Source organism: Camelus ferus, chromosome 6, assembly GCF_009834535.1.
Source record: "Camelus ferus isolate YT-003-E chromosome 6, BCGSAC_Cfer_1.0, whole genome shotgun sequence".
NCBI lineage: Eukaryota > Metazoa > Chordata > Mammalia > Artiodactyla > Camelidae > Camelus > Camelus ferus.
In genome coordinates, this window is record NC_045701.1 from 32,707,549 (window position 1) to 32,725,901 (window position 18,353).

General features: G+C 54.2%; 1 protein-coding gene and 1 non-coding gene across 2 annotated transcripts; one reads left to right on the forward strand and one right to left on the reverse strand.

Moving 5' to 3' along the window:
• The first annotated feature begins 2,006 nt into the window (after positions 1 to 2,006).
• NFATC4 (nuclear factor of activated T cells 4) lies at positions 2,007 to 11,183 on the forward strand. Its single transcript, XM_014552340.2, has 10 exons — positions 2,007 to 2,260; positions 3,361 to 4,456; positions 5,899 to 6,061; positions 6,649 to 6,848; positions 7,170 to 7,342; positions 7,804 to 7,944; positions 8,806 to 8,861; positions 9,110 to 9,236; positions 9,439 to 10,020; positions 10,762 to 11,183. The coding sequence occupies exons 1-10, from the start codon at positions 2,161 to 2,163 to the stop codon at positions 10,827 to 10,829; spliced, it is 2,706 nt and encodes a 901-aa protein (XP_014407826.2). The 5' UTR covers positions 2,007 to 2,160; the 3' UTR covers positions 10,830 to 11,183.
• Positions 11,184 to 13,934: 2,751 nt separating this feature from the next.
• TRNAD-AUC lies at positions 13,935 to 14,006 on the reverse strand. Its single transcript has one exon. It is a non-coding gene; the product is annotated as a tRNA-Asp (tRNA).
• Positions 14,007 to 18,353: the final 4,347 nt, after the last annotated feature.

Here is an 18,353-nt window from a genome sequence, read left to right on the forward strand (position 1 = left end):
AGAGGGGAAATTGAGTCACTGGAGGGCGAGGCCAGAGTCACCAGGGGAATGAGCGCCAACGCCAGCCCTCAGGGCCTTCCAGATGCTGGGAGGAGGGGGAGGGACCTCCAGGAAAATACACAAAGTGTGGTGAGAAGGGGAGGCGGCTGGCTGGGCAGGAGCTGAGCCAGACACATGGAGAAACGCTGCCCAGGATCAAAGGAAATATGACATTTGAAAAGAATGTGCACGTCTGCCTGTGCTGCGGGGGGCGGGGAGTGGGGGGAGCGCTGGGGATCGGTGCCGGGGACGGGTCGAGGTCTCTACCTCTTCCCACTTCCCCCTACCCCTCTTTTAGGTGGAGGCTGGCCGTCCATCTCAGGGTGTTCCTTGCTCTCCCTTCTTGTGGGTCTCTCCTTCCTTTATTTCCGAGCTGAAGCTGGAAGGGAAATGTAACCTGAGGAGACCAACCAAAGCGGGGAAAAAAAGAAAGAAAAATCAAACCAGGCCGCCTCCCCGCTCGGCCTCGGAAAATTCTTCTCTCCCCGCTTGCCTGGCTTCGTCTCCCCGCCCCTCCGGCGTCGCGGCCCAGGGCTCGCAGCCGGGGCAGCTCCGCACGTCACTGGGGTCCCCCGGGGCTGGGGGGGGGGTCCCCAGGGCGGGCCAGAGAGAGGACAGGAGGGAAGGGAGGGAAGGGAGGGGAGCCGCCTCGGCCGCGGCGGAGCTCGGGCCCAGCGGGCAGCCCTCCCCTCTTCCTCGGCCCCCGCCGAGCCTGTTTCTCATTAGAGTAACGGGCGTGGTCCCCGCCCGGCTCCTGAGTGTTTGTAAACGTCTGACCCGACGGCCGACGCTTAACCCTTTAGGTGTAGGGCTGGGGCGTCCCTTGGGGAGCGGCTCTGAGCGGCAGGGATTTAAAGATCGCTGCGGCCTGTTAGAGAGGTTTAAAGTACACGGTTTGCGCAGGGGGAAAGGGTAACACCTCCCACCTCCCCAATCCGGCGCCGGAGTAACTCATCTCGGATCTAACTCCCTCTTGTACAGCAGGGCCACACCATGCCTGCCTTTCCTCGAAACTCCAGTCCAAGTCTTCCTTCCTCCTCCCGCCCAGGTGACAGGTGTCCAACCCTGGGGCCCATCAGGTTGTTGGACTCCGGGGCTCTGGTAAACCTGGCCAGGATTATCGGGAGAGCTGGAGCGGGATGCCATCGGAGCTGAGATTCATTCCAGACTACGGTTCTAGGGAGGAGGGAGCAGACTTCCCGCGGAGGCAAATTAATGGCCCCTCAGGGTGGCTGGGACTAGGGCAGCAGTAAAGCCCGGCCTGGATCATCGCCCATTAGGGGCCTTGGACCTTTGAACAGTGCCCAAGACTGCTAAATGTTCTTCACTTTGGGGTAATGGGAAGAGATGACCGGTGGAGAGGCTGATTCGGCAGAACAAAGGTTTTCAGAAGGCCTCCGCTGGGCGACCTCAGGCTAGGGGCTCCAAAGGAATGGCCTTCTCCTCTTCAGAGCAACCTGGAGCCATTCTGAACCCCATAGCCTGCCTGGCCTTGGGCTTGGAGGGAAAGGGGAGGAGAGGTGATCCTTCCTTGCTAGCGGTTGGCTAAACAGTTCTTCAGAACTTAAGAAAATATCTTCCATGGGCCCTCTACACTGAGGCCCAGAATGTGGCCCCTTTAAGGCGTTGGGACCCGGAGCCCCTGAACTTAAACTAGGCTGGGGATTGTGGTGGTAGTGCTCCCTAAGGGAAATGATTGTCACAACTGCGGGCCAATAGGCATCATTATGGTCCAGCCACGCTTGAGGGACCGTTTTCCAATTCAGTTTTGCTTTTTTTTTTTTTTTTTTTTGAGAGGGAGGGACTGGAGAGAGGACACAGGGAAGGAGGGTGGGGGAGGACGAGGGGCGCGTGGTTTTCCCATCTCATCCCTGGAGGAGGGGCTGGAGCATCCCGGGCAGCCAATCAGGGACAGGCTGGGGGGGAGCACTTTGAAGAAGTTTGGGGAAAAAAGTTTGGAAAAGTTTCTATAATAACGAGGGGGCGTCCGGAGGGAGGCGGCAGCGGCAGAGGAGGGGGCGTCTCAGAGCAGGGAGGGAGGGAGCCACGGGTCAAGATACTGAAGCCTCCTGAGATCACCCCTCCCACCCAGACCAGGACCTGGGGGGTCTGGCCGGACCGATGGGGGCAGCGAGCTGCGAGGATGAGGAGCTGGAATTTAAGCTGGTGTTCGGGGAGGAAAAGGAGGCCCCCCCGCTGGGCGCGGGGGGGTCCGGGGAAGGTTAGTGCGGGGCTGGGAAGGGGTCTTGGGATCCGTGAGGGAAGGGCGCAGGGATCCTGAGTCTGGGGACTTTAGGGCAGCGAGCCTGGGGTGAGAGATGAGGGGATCAGAGGTTGAGGGGAGTCGCGGGGCTCGGGGGTCTGCGGAGGTGAGGCTGGGGGCCGGGCACCACTTTCTCCTTTTTAGGTCGTGACTAGGGTGGGGGTGGGGGTGCCGTTGGCAGCGCGCCGCCTCTCGGCTGGGCCGACTGTCACTGGGATGGGGGGCGGGCGGGAACTGCGGTCCCGTGAGCCCCGGGCGCCGCCAGGGGAAGGGGAGGTTGGGCTCTGGAGTTTGCCCCTTGGGGGTCGAGCCCTGGGCCCGCAGACTGGACGCCGGGGGCTGGGGGCGCTCTCAGGGCCCGCCAGGGCGCCCCTCCCCCTTCCCCCGTCTGGCCGCAATGAGAGGCAGATGGCGGGGATTGAGCCGGGGGCGGCGGCCGCCGCTCGCACGGAATCCGCGCAGCCGGCACCCGCCCCCCGCCCTCGCCCCGCCGGCTTGCAGCACCCCCTCGGCTGCACCCCCGCCCCCAGATTGGGGGGAGCGAGGGAGGAGCCACCTCCCCTCGTCATCACAGCCCTGGAGCCCCCCTTCCCCTGACCACCGTTGCGATGGCAACTGGGGCTCCTGCCAGCGCCGTTTGGGGGTTTGGGAACCGCTGCTAATTGGGTTCATGTGTGAGTCGCCCCCAGCCCAGCCCACTGCTTCCCTAAACACGCCTCCAGGCCCAGTTCCAGCCCCTCTCGACCAGCCTCCCTCACCTAAAGACCCGCCCTGTCTGGTACCCCAGGTCCCAGGACCAGGAGCTCAGAGAGTGAGGTTCTCTGAGTGGGAAAAGGCCTGGCACGTCTGGTCCTATCTCCTCCACCTTCCCAAGTCTAACTCTGCTTTTGTCTTTGTGGTTCTGAAGGCCATCTCAGAGAACCCTCTTTGCGAGGAGGGGGTGGCATACAGGACCTGGGAGGCTGCCCACTCAAAGAACCCGTATGTCTCACCTGCTTCTCTCTCCCCATCTTCTGTGTCATCCCTGTCTCTGTCTCCCTCCTTTCCCATTTTGACAGAACTGGACTCAGAGGACGCCCCACCATGCTGCCGTCTGGCCCTGGGGGAGCCCCCTCCCTATGGCGCTGCCCCCATCGGCATTCCCCGGCCACCACCCCCTCGGCCTGGCATGCACTCCCCACCACCTCGCCCAGCCCCCTCACCTGGCACTTGGGAGAGCCAGCCAGCCCGGTCAGTGAGGCTGGCAGGGCCTGGAGGGGGAGCTGGGGGTGCTGGGGGAGGCCGTGTTCTTGAGTGCCCCAGCATCCGCATCACCTCTATCTCTCCCACTCCCGACCCGCCAGCCACACTGGAGGACAACCCTGATGCCTGGGGGGACGGCTCCCCCAGGGATTACCCCCCACCAGAAGGCTTTGGAGGCTATCGAGAGGCAGGGGGCCAGGGCGGGGGCCCCTTCTTCAGCCCGAGCCCTGGCAGCAGCAGCCTGTCCTCCTGGAGCTTCTTCTCAGACGCCTCCGATGAGGCAGCCTTGTATGCAGCCTGCGACGAGGTGGAGTCTGAGCTAAATGAGGCAGCCTCCCGCTTTGGCCTGGGCTCTCCGCTGCCCTCACCCCGGGCCTCCCCTAGGCCGTGGACCCCTGATGACCCCTGGAGCCTGTATGGTCCAAGCCCTGGAGGCCGGGGGCCAGAGGATAGCTGGCTACTCCTCAGTGCACCTGGGCCCACCCCAGCCTCCCCAAGACCTGCCTCTCCATGTGGCAAGCGGCGCTATTCCAGCTCCGGAACCCCATCTTCGGCCTCCCCAGCTCTGTCCCGCAGAGGCAGCCTAGGAGAGGAGGGGCCTGAGCCACCTCCACCACCCCCATTACCTCTGGCCCGGGACCCTGGCTCTCCTGGCCCCTTTGACTACGTGGGGGCCCCACCGGCTGAGAGTATCCCCCAGAAGACCCGGAGGACTTCCAGTGAGCAGGCAGTGGCCTTGCCTCGGTCTGAGGAGCCTGCCCCATGCAATGGGAAGCTGCCTTCGGGAGTAGAGGAGACCGGGCCCCCCGCTGGGGGTCCTCGGAAGGAGGTGGCCGGCATGGACTACCTGGCAGTACCCTCCCCACTGGCTTGGTCCAAGGCCCGGATTGGGGGACACAGCCCTATCTTCAGGTGAGAGTTGTGCCTGGCCTTGCCGCCATCTCCAGCCATCTCACCCAGAGAGCAGGAGGGTCAAGGGATGGGTTTCAAAAAAGGTCCTAGTTCTATGCCCTTGAAATTTCAAAAGAGAATCTGCTACCAGCTTGGTTGCTGCCATCTACTCAGTTTTAGGGAGAATTAAAAAAAAAAAAAAGCACCCTCTTTGGACAGATGATTTGCAAAAGGACAGTCAGTCCCTGTGGACCAATTAGAATAAGTCCCTCCAAATCCAAGAAGGACCACATAGGTAAAGGAGGAATTCCCCTAGGGTGCCCTCTGCCCCTAGCTCTGTGCTGGAACATGGGCTGGATTTCAGCCCTACAATGGGCAGCAGGAAGTCCCCCTTCACTATTAATTTCTAGGGCCTGCTTTGTGGCTTAAAAGTATACCTGCTCAATTTGAATAAAATAGCATGTATTTGCAAGTCAAAGAGTTCATATTAAAACAAGCAGTTCTTGCTGTTCTTCTACCTCTTTCATTCTCAAAGAACCCTGTCTATTTCAGTAATCTTAAACTTTGGATGTCAAATCGAGCTGGCTCCATCCACAAAAGTTTCCTGGGGGGAAGAAACTGTAGTACCTGTTCCTCTGGGTTCCTGTAGGGCAGAGTTTCTCAACTTCACCCCTACTGATATTTTAAGATTCCTTTGGATCCTTCTTTGTTGTGTGTGGCTGTTCTGGGCATGGTAGAATGTTTAGCAGCATCCTGGCCTCTGTCCACTAGATGTTAGTAGCTAGCACCTCTTGCCCTGCTCGTGACAACTGAAAATGTCTCCAGAAATTGCCAAGTATCACCCCAGGGGCAATTACCAGCTGGGAGCCCCTGGCCTAGGGTAACTGGGTGCTCACTATAGGAGAGTTGTGTATCTGTAACCCCAGCTCTCTGGAACTCACCTGTCCAGCCCCAGCTAGCAAAATCGGCGCTGGCCTGGGAAGGGATTGCTCAGTCCCGGCTGTCAGTTGCTGGCTTGCTCAGCCACTACATTCTACTCTCTGGGCCTCAGTTTCTTTATTTGGATCACAAAGAGGTTAATCTCTGAGACCTTTTCTGGTCTGAAGTAGTGCTTTGCTACGCAACCCTTCCCAGGCAGGCCTAGGGGTTAGAATGTGCTTGGGGTTCTTTTGTTTCCAGGGGAACCCTTGCCAACTCAGATCCTGTGCTCAGAGCTGTGAAGAAGGGACTATGAGTCTGGTGCCATCTTCCTCATTCTCCTCATCCTCAAGGGGCTCTGAGGGGCCAGTCCCCTGTCTCCCCTGCATCTGGGGTTTTGGACTGTTTTATTTCTGCTTTGACTTCCTTCCTCCCACACCCACCCTGCTTCCTCCCTCACATCCCAGGGAGCTGGGACCCAGGGCTTCCCTGACCGGGGTCTGAGGCTGCAGGTAATCAGTGCTCTTCTGTCGGTGTCTACCCAGGACCTCTGCCCTCCCACCGCTGGACTGGCCTCTACCCAGCCAGTATGAGCAGCTGGAGCTGAGAATTGAGGTGCAGCCTAGAGCCCACCACCGGGCCCACTACGAGACAGAGGGCAGCCGGGGAGCTGTCAAAGCTGCCCCTGGTGGTCACCCTGTCGTCAAGGTAAGGGGCAGAGGCCAGGCCTGATTGATAGCCTCTCTCCTCTCCAATCCCAGATCCCTGCAGATGGGCCCCAGCTGTGCAGACCCATGGCACTGCCCTTTCCCACACTCCCTCTCAGCAATGACCCTGTAGGCGGCCTGGAGGAGGGACTGGTGTTGGGGGAGGAAGGGTGCACTTCAAGGACCCGGATATACTTTCTATTCTTCTGTCCCTCCACCCCCACTCCTCTTATCCCATGGGACACCAGCCTCCTGTCTACTCCGGAAAATGGTGGCCTGCCAGATGTGGGGGAAGGGTTAGGCTGAGGGCAAAGTTCACTGGAAGTTAGGTTGTCTCTGTTGAGTTGGGCCAGTCTCCCTTGGAAGATTTTCCCCTTTGCCCAGCCCAGTTTGGCCCTTATTCCAAGAATAACACTGAACTCCAGGCCATGTTTTCTCCATCACTGGTACCCAATTCCCCCTGGGAATCCCTTCCAGGATATCCTTTATCTTTCACTCCTCACCCCCTGGTGGACTGAAAACTTAGGGATGGATGAAGGATGAGACAGTGGGGATTTCAATTGGTTGGCCTCTGTCTCCCTCTGCCAGCTCCTAGGCTACAGTGAGAAGCCACTGACCCTACAGATGTTCATCGGCACTGCAGATGAGAGGAACCTGCGGCCTCACGCCTTCTATCAGGTGCACCGTATCACGGGCAAGATGGTGGCCACAGCCAGCTATGAAGCTGTAGTCAGTGGTACCAAGGTGTTGGAGATGACCCTGCTTCCTGAGAACAACATGGCAGCCAAGTAGGTTCCCACCCCTCTTCCCTTTAGTCCTCAGGCTTTAGGACTAGCCTTTCTCAAGGGGCCTAAGCTAGGCCCACTCTTCCTCTTCCCAAAAGAGTTAGACTTTTTCTCTAGGAGCCGGTGTCAGGCCTTCTCACCGTCTAGAGAACCTCGCAGCTGGGGAGCACTCTGGAAAGGCCATCTCTGGGTTAAAGTAGGCCCCTCTAATCTCCCAGAGAAGGTCATTCAGGGCTTTGGATGGAGGGTGGGGGCTTACCTCTTGGGGGACATCACCGTTCTGGTGTCAGCTAGGAGGGCTTGCCTTCCATTCTTTGCCTTCAGCATTGACTGTGCTGGGATCCTGAAGCTTCGGAATTCAGACATTGAGCTGAGGAAGGGTGAGACGGACATTGGGCGCAAGAACACACGTGTGCGGCTGGTATTCCGGGTACACGTGCCCCAGGGCAGCGGGAAGGTCGTCTCGGTGCAGACAGCATCGGTTCCCATCGAGTGCTGTGAGCAAAGAGGCCCTGTGCCATCTCTCTGTCTCTGGTCTGTCTCCCCATCCCCTCTGCATGGTGTGCTGTGCCCCGCTGGTCCTGGGTAGCTTTGTAAAGGACCCAGCCCTTATTTCTATCATGAATGGGGTGTGGGAAGTGTTCTACTGACCCTGCTGCAGATTCTGTCTCTGGGCTGGACCAGAGGGACCTGGTCCTCCATCTGGCCCTGGGTGGCCCTTTGCACTTGCTTGCATAACTCCCTGGCCTGCCCTGTTCATCTCTCTCTCTCTCTGCCCAGGAGTGGTTCCTAACACAGTCTGTGTGAGCCCAGGGAGATGGTTGTTTTTCTTGTGTGTCTGTCACTGAGGAGGGCTCCCCCAGGGCCCTGGGACAGCTATTCCCGGGAGGATGGTGGTGCAGGAGGCTGTCTTCTTGCCTAGCCAGCCCAGCCAGGCCTTTCCTGCCCTGCTCTGCAGCCCAGCGCTCGGCCCAGGAGCTGCCCCAGGTGGAGGCCTATAGCCCCAGCGCCTGCTCCGTGAGAGGAGGGGAGGAACTAGTGCTGACTGGCTCCAACTTCCTGCCAGACTCCAAGGTGGTGTTCATCGAGAGGGGCCCTGGTGAGTATGCAGGGCTGGGGGAGGGCAGGCAGGAGGAGCTTAGAAGGGGCTTTGTCTCCTTATCTGTAAAACAAGACAGATAGACTGCCCTTCCTATCCATAGTGTATGCTTCCCATGTGTATAAGAGCCATCTGAAATGCTCAGGATGGAGAATACATGTAAGAAATCCACATTCTTTTTATTAAAGAGGAGACAGCTTTGAGCTGATTTACACCTGTGTGGATAGGGAAGATGAGGAGAAGGGAAGAGGTGATTTACATCCTCACAGCCCCACTCTGAGCCCCTCCTAGGTTACAGGACTGGGGGCACAGCTATGATTATTAGAACCTGTAAGGTGCCTCAGGATGGAGCTGCAAGGAAGATTGAGGGGTACCGGGCACACCCACCAACCTGAGGCATCTGCCCCCCCAACCCTGCACACCAGGAGCCTCAGCCCCTACGTTCAAATTTAGCACCCTGGGGCCACGTCAGAGCAGAGTCAGGGGTCATGGAACTTGGGGTCTCATTGCCTCCCTTCAAGTTGGGACACTTTCCTACCTTGGAATTTCCTTCTAGCTCTATCATGGGAGGGGAGATTGGACTTGGGTGGGAGGGTCAAGAGTTGCTTCTGGTCCCTGGAATGGCCCTGCCATTTCTCTTGGCATCAGTTTTCAGCTCTAGATCTTAGAGACAATTTTAAACCCTGCCTGTTCCATTCGATCAGGTAAACATGCAGTGGGCTCCTCTGTGAGCCAGGTCTTGTAGGGACATTCTGAGTCTGGCCTTGGCTCCAGCAGGAGGGGAAGGGGCAGAGGCCTGGGCAGGGGGCCGGGGGCAGGGGCCATGGAGCTGACCTGGAGCTCCCTGTTCTTCCGGCACAGATGGAAAGCTGCAGTGGGAGGAGGAGGCCGCAGTGAACAGACTGCAGAGCAATGAGGTACCAGCCTCCCCACCCTGGGTGAGGGGATGGGAGAAGTCAGGAAATGCTCAGCCAGCTCTCCAGAAGCTACCTGTTCTTTTCTGGAGGAGCAACCTGGCCACTCTGGAAGCAGGGACGTCTCTAGGGGATGAACTTTGCTCCTTTGTGAATGGAAAAGTCCAAGAGGTGGAGTTTGGGCACTGAGAAGGGCTGGGCTGAGCCTCGATACCTGAGGGCTCCCTGCCTCTCCCTCTCCTCTTCCCCAGGTAACGCTGACCCTGACCATCCCCGAGTACAGCAACAAGAGGGTGTCCCGGCCAGTCCAGGTCTACTTTTATGTCTCCAATGGGCGGAGGAAGCGCAGTCCTACCCAGAGTTTTAAATTCCTGCCTGGTGCGCTCTGGGACAGCCATGGTGGGGGTGTCGGGATATGGGGGCTGAGGCAGGGCTGAGGGATGCAGTGCCTTCCCTTCCCCCATCATGAGGGGCCAAGGGCTGGATGAAACCCAGAAGATGGAAAGATGGTGGGAGGATGTGCAGTGGGGAGACTGCCAGCCCTCTCACCAGCATGTCCTCCTGCTTCCCATCCACCCAGTGATCTTCAAGGAGGAGCCTCTACCAGATGCGTCTCTCCGGGGCTTCCCTTCAACATCGGGCCCCCCCTTTGGCTCTGACATGGACTTCTCACCACCCAGGCCCCCCTACCCCTCCTATTCCCATGAAGACCCTGCTTACGAAACTCCTTACCTGTCAGAAGGCTTCAGCTATGGGACGCCCCCTCTGTACCCCCAGACGGGGCCCCCACCATCCTACAGACCCGGCCTGCGGATGTTCCCTGAGACTGGGGGTACCACAGGTTGTGCCCGCCCACCTCCAGTCTCCTTCCTTCCCCGGCCCTTCCCTAGTGACCCTTATGGAGGACGGGGCTCCCCTTTCCCCCTGGGGCTGCCCTTCCCTCCCCCAGCCCCCTTCCGGCCTCCACTGCCTTCATCCCCACCACTTGAAGGCCCCTTCCCTCCCCAGAGTGGTGTTCATCCCCCACCTGCTGAGGGATACAATGAGGTAGGGCCAAGCTATGGCCCTGGGGAGGGGGCTCCGGAGCAGGAGAAATCCAGGGGTGGCTACGGCAGCGGCTTCCGAGACAGTGTCCCTATCCAGGGTATCACGCTGGAGGAAGGTGGGTGTGGGACCGGGGGCTGCGAGTGTGCGTGTGTGCAAGAGGTTGCGCTGCGTGCTTGCTGAGGGCTGGAGCTTGACTTCCCAGAGCTTGGGCATCCGTGGTCCTCGGGGCCAGTTGGAGGGCCTCTGGGGGAAAGTGCTTGGTGCGTGTGGCCACCTGAATCCAGTTAACTGAATTCTGAAGGGTCCGTGGAATAGCTGCCCGGCCCTTCTCCTGCCTCTGCCCTCTGCCCCAGATCACAGAAATCTTAGGGCTAGAAGGACCTTCATGATCGTTCAACCTGACTCCCTCAATTTGCAGATTCAGGCCCTGAGTTTCAGAGAGGGGCCATGGCTTGCTGAGGTCCCAGGCAAGCGTGTTTTCTCAGGGCCCCCCTAATGTGGTGACTGTGGTCTGGATTGGTTAGGAGGAGCCTCCCTGTTTCCCCTCTCCTTCCTCGCACTGGCTCCACCCACCTCTGGTCCTGCTGATGGCAATTGCCCTGGTGTTGCAGGCTGAGAGCGAGTAGGATGGGGCTGGCATGGGGCCTGGGAGCCCCCAGGGATGGAGTTGAGCAAGATTTAATTGAGAGCAGGTGTCAGGACACTTTGGGGAAACTGAGGCCCAGTGGAAGGGAGGCCAGTGCAGGAAGAGCCTGGTGGCATCCTAGACAGAGGCCTGTCTGGAGTGGATTGGGGGTCTCTGGAAAAGGAGGCGGCCTGCCCCCAGCCCAGTCTCTCAACTGCCCCTCCTTTACAGTGAGTGAGATCATTGGCCGAGACCTGAGTGGCTTCCCTGCGCCTCCTGGAGAAGAGCCTCCTGCCTGAACCATCGCCTGGCACCCCAGCCCCTCTCCCCTCTCCCTGCCCACTTTCCCGGCATCCTGGGGTGGTGGCTCCAGAAGCTTGCGGGCCAGTCTGGTTCTCCTTTACCGGGAAGCTCTTGCCTCCTCTTCCCTGCCCTCCCCTACCCCAGCTGAGGTGTGGCCCCCAGGCCTGGTGCTGCCTTGGAGGGCTGGGGGAGGGAGATTGTGGAGGACTGGGCTGGGGGTGGACCCTGGGTGGGGGCTGGGTGTGAAGACTGGAGGACTGGAGTGCGGGTCGTGTCTAAACTGTGTACAGGCCACGGTACTGGGAGGCTGGAGACAGGCTGGTGGATAATAAACCACTCACTGACTAGTGCTTCAGGCTCTGGATCTCTTTGGAGAGAGAGAGATGGGCAGCTTACTCTAGAGCCCTGGCCGCAGGAGGCTTAGCACCTGGGAAGAGATGGGATGTGGCTGGAAACACTGCGTCCCCATAAGTCTCAGTGCAGGGGACCGGGGAGTGTCTGAAGGGCCCCAGAGGTTCCCTGACTGGGCAAGTTTGGGGGCCAGGGCTATAGGTCTCTCCTCCCTGGGGATTCAGGTTTCTTTAGGAGCTTTGGGGAAATCTGTGTATTTTCAAGTTCCTCTCTTTTGCCACCATCAAGATGATTCTGATTCATAGCCAAGTTCAGGAAACATCAGTCTAGTCCCTCTCCCTCATTTACAAAGGAGGCCTCTAAGTCTCAGAAGCAGAAAGGGGGCTGCTCAACAGCACACAGCTACCAGCAGCAGGTTGAATGCTTCACTCCTGGGTTCTGGTCCCCAGCTCCCCCTCAGGCACCCTAACTCCCGAGGCTCAGGCCCCTGAGGCTTAGCTCCCTGGAGCAGGGTAGGGGTTGAGGGAGGGCTGACATGTGTCTATCCACACTCTGGATTCTCCCATTTGGGGGGACTGTGAAGACATTCTGGAAAGATCTGTGCTTCAGAGGTAGACTACAGAAGGCCAGGCAGATTCCCAGAAGCTCTGACTGCCACCTGCCCTGGGGTTCAGGGCACTGCCTGAGGTCCATCCTATCTTGCATTCTCATATGTCACCACTGACAGGCCCCGCCTGGAAACCTGATTTGTGCCCCATCTTAACAGCTGAGGGGACCAAGTCCCTGGTGGGTTGGGGAGAGTCAGACCTTGTCTGTCCTGCTCATGGAGAGCCTTGCACACAGGAGGCCCTGAGTACCGCCAGTCCAGCTGCAGAGGGCCGTACCTCCAAGATATTCAGGGCATTAGTACTTGGGAAGCTTGCCTCACCTCCAGGCTGGTGAGGCTTCTCTATGTCCAGCGTGTGTGACAGAACTGGCAAGTACCCCTGTGTTCAGGGTTGGGTGTAACAGAAGCTGGCTCTGGAATGGAAGACAGGAGAACCAGGATGATCCCTGGTCTGGTCATTGCTGCTTTGCAATGAATTTCCTTTATCTCCCTGAACACAAACTGCTGCGAACCATCAAGTGATCGGCTTGCTGGGCCTTGGCTGCTTTTTAAAGGTACACTGCAGCGGGGCCAGTGTCATCACCCTATGCTCTCCACAGCAGGAGGGACCTGGCGCATGTGGCCGTGGCTGAGCCAGCACTCCTCAGCTCCCACTCCGAGATCTCTGACAAGGGGCCTGTCAGCCTCTGTGAAGGCTGTAGTGATGGGGAGTCGCTGCCTCCTAAGGCAGATCGTTTCCCATTCTGCCAGGGCACTGCCATTTGGTCGTTGCCAGGCATTTATTGAGCAGCTGCCGAATACCAGCCAGCGAGTCCTGGAGGACCTTGTAGCCTCAGGGACGACAGTAAGATAACAGCTTATTATAACTCAACAATTCAACTTAGTAACTATTTCTTGTACAGAGAGTATGTCAGGTCTTGGGCAGGGGGAGTAAACAATTTTGATGGGGGGTCCAGAAGGAGCAGAGAGCAGGGGCACTCCATCCAGCTGTGGGGGTCAAAGGGAACTTCAGGGGGTTACTTCCAGACTGGGACCTGAAGCAGGACTGGAAATTGATTGGGCCAAGGGTAAGGGAAGGGCAGGCCAGGAAGAGCCACTGGGCAGGCCCTGTCCTGGAGAAGAGAGGCAAACAAACATGGCTTGGCATGCTTTCAGAACCGGTTAAGTTCTGGAAGTCGGGGGCTGTGAGTGGGGACCAGAGAGGGAAGCAGGGGCTGGGTTCTGAGGGGCCTTGTAGGATGGCAGGAAATGTACTTATCCAAGGGCAACAGGAGCTTTCCCACCGGACGGTGGGTGTTAATCTGGGAGGATACAGTAGATCTGCCCCAGAACTTTTCTCGGTTAGAGCCTGCATCTGCTCCCCTGCGACAGCTCTCCCGGGGCCTTGTTCTGCTCTCTGGGCCCACGCTTTGCAGGCCTAACCCCTCTTCCCATTGGAATCCTGGTGTGTGTCAGCCTCCCAGGGTCGCTGTCTCTTCCCAGGTCCCTATAGACATCTAGCTCCCGGAGGCTGGAGTTGGGAGAGGGAGGGGAAGAAGGCTGGCCCTTCAGTATTTGCCAGAAAAGACTTTCTTGGCCAACATTTCTCAAAGTGTGGTCTGAGACTATTTGCATTTGAGTCATTAGGGAGGGTTTGGGGGTTTATTTATTTAAAATTTTTTGTTTTTAATACAGATTCCTAGGCAACCCATGAGCTATTCAGTTATATTCTCTGGGGGCAGGCCTAGGTCTCTGCATTTTACACGGCACCCTGGGTGATTCTTCGGCACAGGAAAGTTTGAGAGCTAGAGTCATCTTCAATTCAGTGTCACTCCTTCCCACTCCAGACTCTAAAACAGCTCCCTGCCCTCTTCTCACAGGTCTTGTCTGGGCTGCTCTGGGTGGAAGGTCACCTGGAAAAGTGTACTTAGGGGAGGGGAAGGGCACATACATTCCTGACATTGCAGCTCACCTTTCCCCTTGCCTGGCTCTGTCTTGCTCCATGGACAAGCTGAGATGGTCTAGGGGCAGCCTGGAGCTCCGTGCAGGAGCAGCTGCCCCAGAACTTTCAACTAATGTCTTTCTTTTTCTTTTGTCTGTTTTTTGGTGGGGGGGGGGTGGTGGTGGTGGTGGTGGTAATTAGGTTTATTTATTTGTTTTTTAGTAGAGGTACTGGGGATTGAACCCAGGACCTCAAGCATGATAAGCACACACTCTACCACTGAGCTATACCCTCCCTCTTGCCCCAGAGTCTCCTTCTCTGGCTGGATCTCTGGGCTGCTAATACACCTGGGGAGAGCATATTGGGTAGCCTTCCAGATGGGTGTGGCCTCTGCCTGGAGCAGTTCTGTGATGCGGTGGAGCCTGCTGCCAGACTTTGTGAGCATCCTGAAGAAGGCTGCAGAGGAACGGCATCTCATGCACCTCCTGGAAACTCCAGATGTGGGAAGTGTGCAGGGGTTTGGGGCTTTTTGGGGAGCTGGTTTTTGTGGCCTCAGCGTCTGGTTGCTTCCACAAAACATCTCAGGAAAAGAAAAGGAAAGATGAAAAAGGAGATGGAGAAGGAACTTACAGACTATTAGCAACTTAAGAGACATATTAACGGTTTGGCCATTCCTTATAATACTAAGCATAGGCTTGCCATGTGACACCACCAGAAATCTCTCCCCTACATATTGACCCTGGTGAATAAAAAATTATGTCCACAAGAAAAACCTGTTCCCAAATGTTTATAGCAGTTTTATTCATAATCAACCCCAAATGGAAAAAAAAGATGGTCTTCAGTAGGTGAGTAAACTGTAGTGCATCTATACAGTGGAATACTACTCAGCAATAAAAATTAATCAACTATTGACTCATGCAACAATATAGACATATATATATATATATATTTAATTTCAGGGGAGAGGTAATTAGGCTTGTTTGTTTTTAATGGAGGTACTGGGGATTGGACCCAGGACCTCGTGCATGCTAAGCGTGCACTCTACCATTGAGCTATAACTTCCAACAATATAGACAAATATTAAATGCACTTTGTTAAGTGAAAGAACTCAAATGCCAGACTCAAAAATGCCTATATTTTGTGTGATTCTATTTCTACGATATTCTGGGAAAGGCAAAATGATAGCGACAGAAAACAGATCAGTGGTTGCAGAGGGAATGCTGAGAGACAAGGAGTAGCTGATTGCAGAGGGACAGCACATGAGGATTTTCGGGGTGATGGAACTCTTCTGTGTGATATCACAATGGTGAATACATGACTCTATGCCATTGTCAAAATCCATAGAACTCTACAAAGACAGAACTTGACTATATAAAAAAAGTTAAAGTCATTCAATCCTAAGATAGAATGCATAGTGTAACATATGAATCTAACTGTATTAGAAATATACATGGAAAATGTGGTGGTGAGGTGGGAAAAGGATCTAAAATTAGTAATTTTGGAAAACAATGTTTTGACTGGATACTGTAAGGCTAAATACAAAAGGAACCATATGTAAAGAGTATAGTTGGTAAATTTGTTACAGGTTAAAAATTCTGGAACTACTTAACTGTGAACTAGTGTTGAACAAATAAGTAAATACATTGTAGCTAGTGGGAGGTAGATTTCTTACTGTCAGAGAAAGAGGAGGGTGGTTGGCATGCTATGGGGGCAAAGGGTGGAAGGTTAGAATAAACCCTGTGTTGCTGGATTCAAATTGGAGATATCATTATGAACTCATACTCATTCTGTATATGTCTTTGTCTATGTCTATATATCTATATAATACTACAGAATTTATGTAATAGAGCTATGTAAATATCTCTACATATAGATCTATAATCCATAAATATCTATGATACACACACAAATAGATTCAGAGATAAATATAGGTATAGTGTGTGTGTATGTATATATATATATATATATATATATATATATATATATATATATGGGTTAACATACATACATATTTTTGTTAGCTTTGTCTGCAAAGAGAACCTAAAAGGAGTGGCACCCCATTAGCAATGAGGACACCTAGTACCCAGATGTTGGCTTCTAAATACCATTCTCCAACAAAAGAACCCAGGGTTCCATGGAAAACGACTGATTCTAGGGCTGGGGCAGGGAAAATACAAGGTAATCCTGGAGGAACTTGCATTACCAGAAATTAAGTGCAAAAAGGCAAGGGCATGTAAAAAAGATACAAGAGACAGCCTGAAAGATGTTATGATTGCCAAAGCCAAAAAATTCGAACAATGTAATAAATAATGACATTAGATTATAACTCAAAGAATAAAATAGACCTGTATAAGTCCATACTGATAAATAAATGATCGAATAAATAACTAATGGAAGAGAAGAGACAAATCTCTTTTACAGAATTCCTGTTAATAAATGTAGAAGGAATGAGGGAAATAGAAAAATCATCATTAGACCATCACGGTAATAATTCCTACAGGCGAGATCCATTGATGAATGCTAAAATCAGTAGGTAAAGCTTTAAGGAAGAACGGGATATTTGCAATCAAAATATCTGCTCCAAAATTACTAATTACTGTGAGGGCTTTAACATACTACCCCAAATTATTTGATACCACTTGTTCTAGGAGATGGAGCTTAATTCCTCTTTCCTTGTATGTGGTCTGGACTTAGTTCCTTGCTTCTAATAGAGTATGGAACTGGGAAAATAGCAACTTTATAGTAGAGAAACCAGGAAAACACCACCTTAAACAAGTGATCAAGGTTAACATCACCAGCAATAAGTCATTTGATATCAGATGTTCTCTAATATGATGCATTAAGAACCACACTTCACCTTTGTGATATTCTTCCCTCAAACCCATAACCTCAGTCTATTCATAAGAAAGCACCAAACAAACCCAAGTTGGCAGGCATTCTACAAGATATATAACCACAAAATATTGAAAAGGGTTGAGATGTTTATTTTTGTTATGAGGGAAAACACAGGCATATTTATTTATTGATGCCAACAAGGGAGTGAAGCTGCAGCTCTAGTAGGGAGAGGCGCAATCCAACTTAAAGCTGGTGATTTTATAACTTTTGGAGACATAGCCCCCTTATCTTAGGACCTCAGGCCCTGCATCCATTTGGATGTGTCACAGGCACTTTGGATGCATTTTCCATCGGACAATAAATTCCTGATTTCTTCCCTTCCCTCCATCCAGGCAGTTGCTGTGTGTGTCCTTGTCTAGGCTGGGGAATCTGAAGAAGAGACAACCCCTTCCTTCCCAGTGGGACCTGGCTGAGCTTTAAGTCCTGCTTGGCTGTGCCCTGGGATAGGTTATGGCCCCTCCCTCCAGAGTGCTCCAGGGATGAACAGCACCTGGTTAGCATCATCCAGGAGTGCTAAGAAGGTGGCAGACACCAGGGGGCAGCAGTAACAAGATGGAGGTTGGGGTGGACAGGTGGGAGGAGGAGGGTTGGAAAAAGCAAGACCCTGTTCCTGTTTCTGCAAACTTCATATCCCATATCCTCCTCTGTAATCTCTCAGACCACCCCTCGAAGACCAGTTCCCCCTTCTCAGGATTATCAGTCATGGGGCTCTTAGTAATCATAGATCTGCCTGTTAATTGTAGTTTAAGGGAGTTTCCCTTGACGCCTCTACTAGATTGTAAGGTCCTAAAGAATGGAGTCAATGATTATAACTCTTTGTGTCTCCTTGTGCAGTGAATTATAAAAGCTGCTACTTCTGTAATGCGTGTTAGAGATGTGCTTTTCTTGTTTTAACTCCAAAATTTGCTGCAATCCCAAGCCAAGGCTCAGACACATTTATTAAGAACAGCAGCAACAGAAGCAGATAACACTTGGGGCATGCTCACCCTGCTCCAAGCATCTCATCAAGCCCTTTACAAGCACATCTCATTTAATCCTGGGAAGTTTTTCCTATTACTATTTCCCATTTCATAGGTGAGAAAACCGAGGCACGGAGGGCTTAAATAATATCAAGACTCACACAGCCCCCAGGGACAGAGCTAGGATTCAAAGGCTATCTCCTAACTCCAGGTCCAGCAATATTTTCTGAGATATTGCAGTCAATTCCTTACCACGTGCGTGAAATCAGATGAAAAGTAAACATGCAGGGTTGCCTTCAAATGAAACAGCCAGATGGTCCAGAGATTGAACCTCAGACTTTTAATTAAAGGCCCTGGGATTCATGCTTCTATTTGGATATTGCTCACTTCTTAGGTAGTAAAATGCAGGAGCTGGGCTGGTCCAATTCTAATACGCCAGGGGTCTGTGTCACAAATGGCAGTGTACAGAGGAGCCTGCAGAAGGTGACCTTTCTACTCAGGGTTGCTAGATAAAATGCCAGATGTCCAAGCCCCGCCCCCAACCTCCTAGTTCCCCACCCCTGGTGGGGGCGGGTAGAGGGAAAATGGTATACGAGCTGGGTGTCTGTAGAGACGAGGGGCAGAACTAGTTGTGAGCCCCCACGGAGCCCCTTTCCCCTCCAATCTTAGGTCCTTTAAGGATGTTGCTCAGCCTCAAAGAGGTCTTCTTTGTCCCTTGTCTCCCACGGTGGCAATGGGCAGAGGAAGAAAGCAGTACATGCCCTGGTACCTGGCCAACCCCCCCACC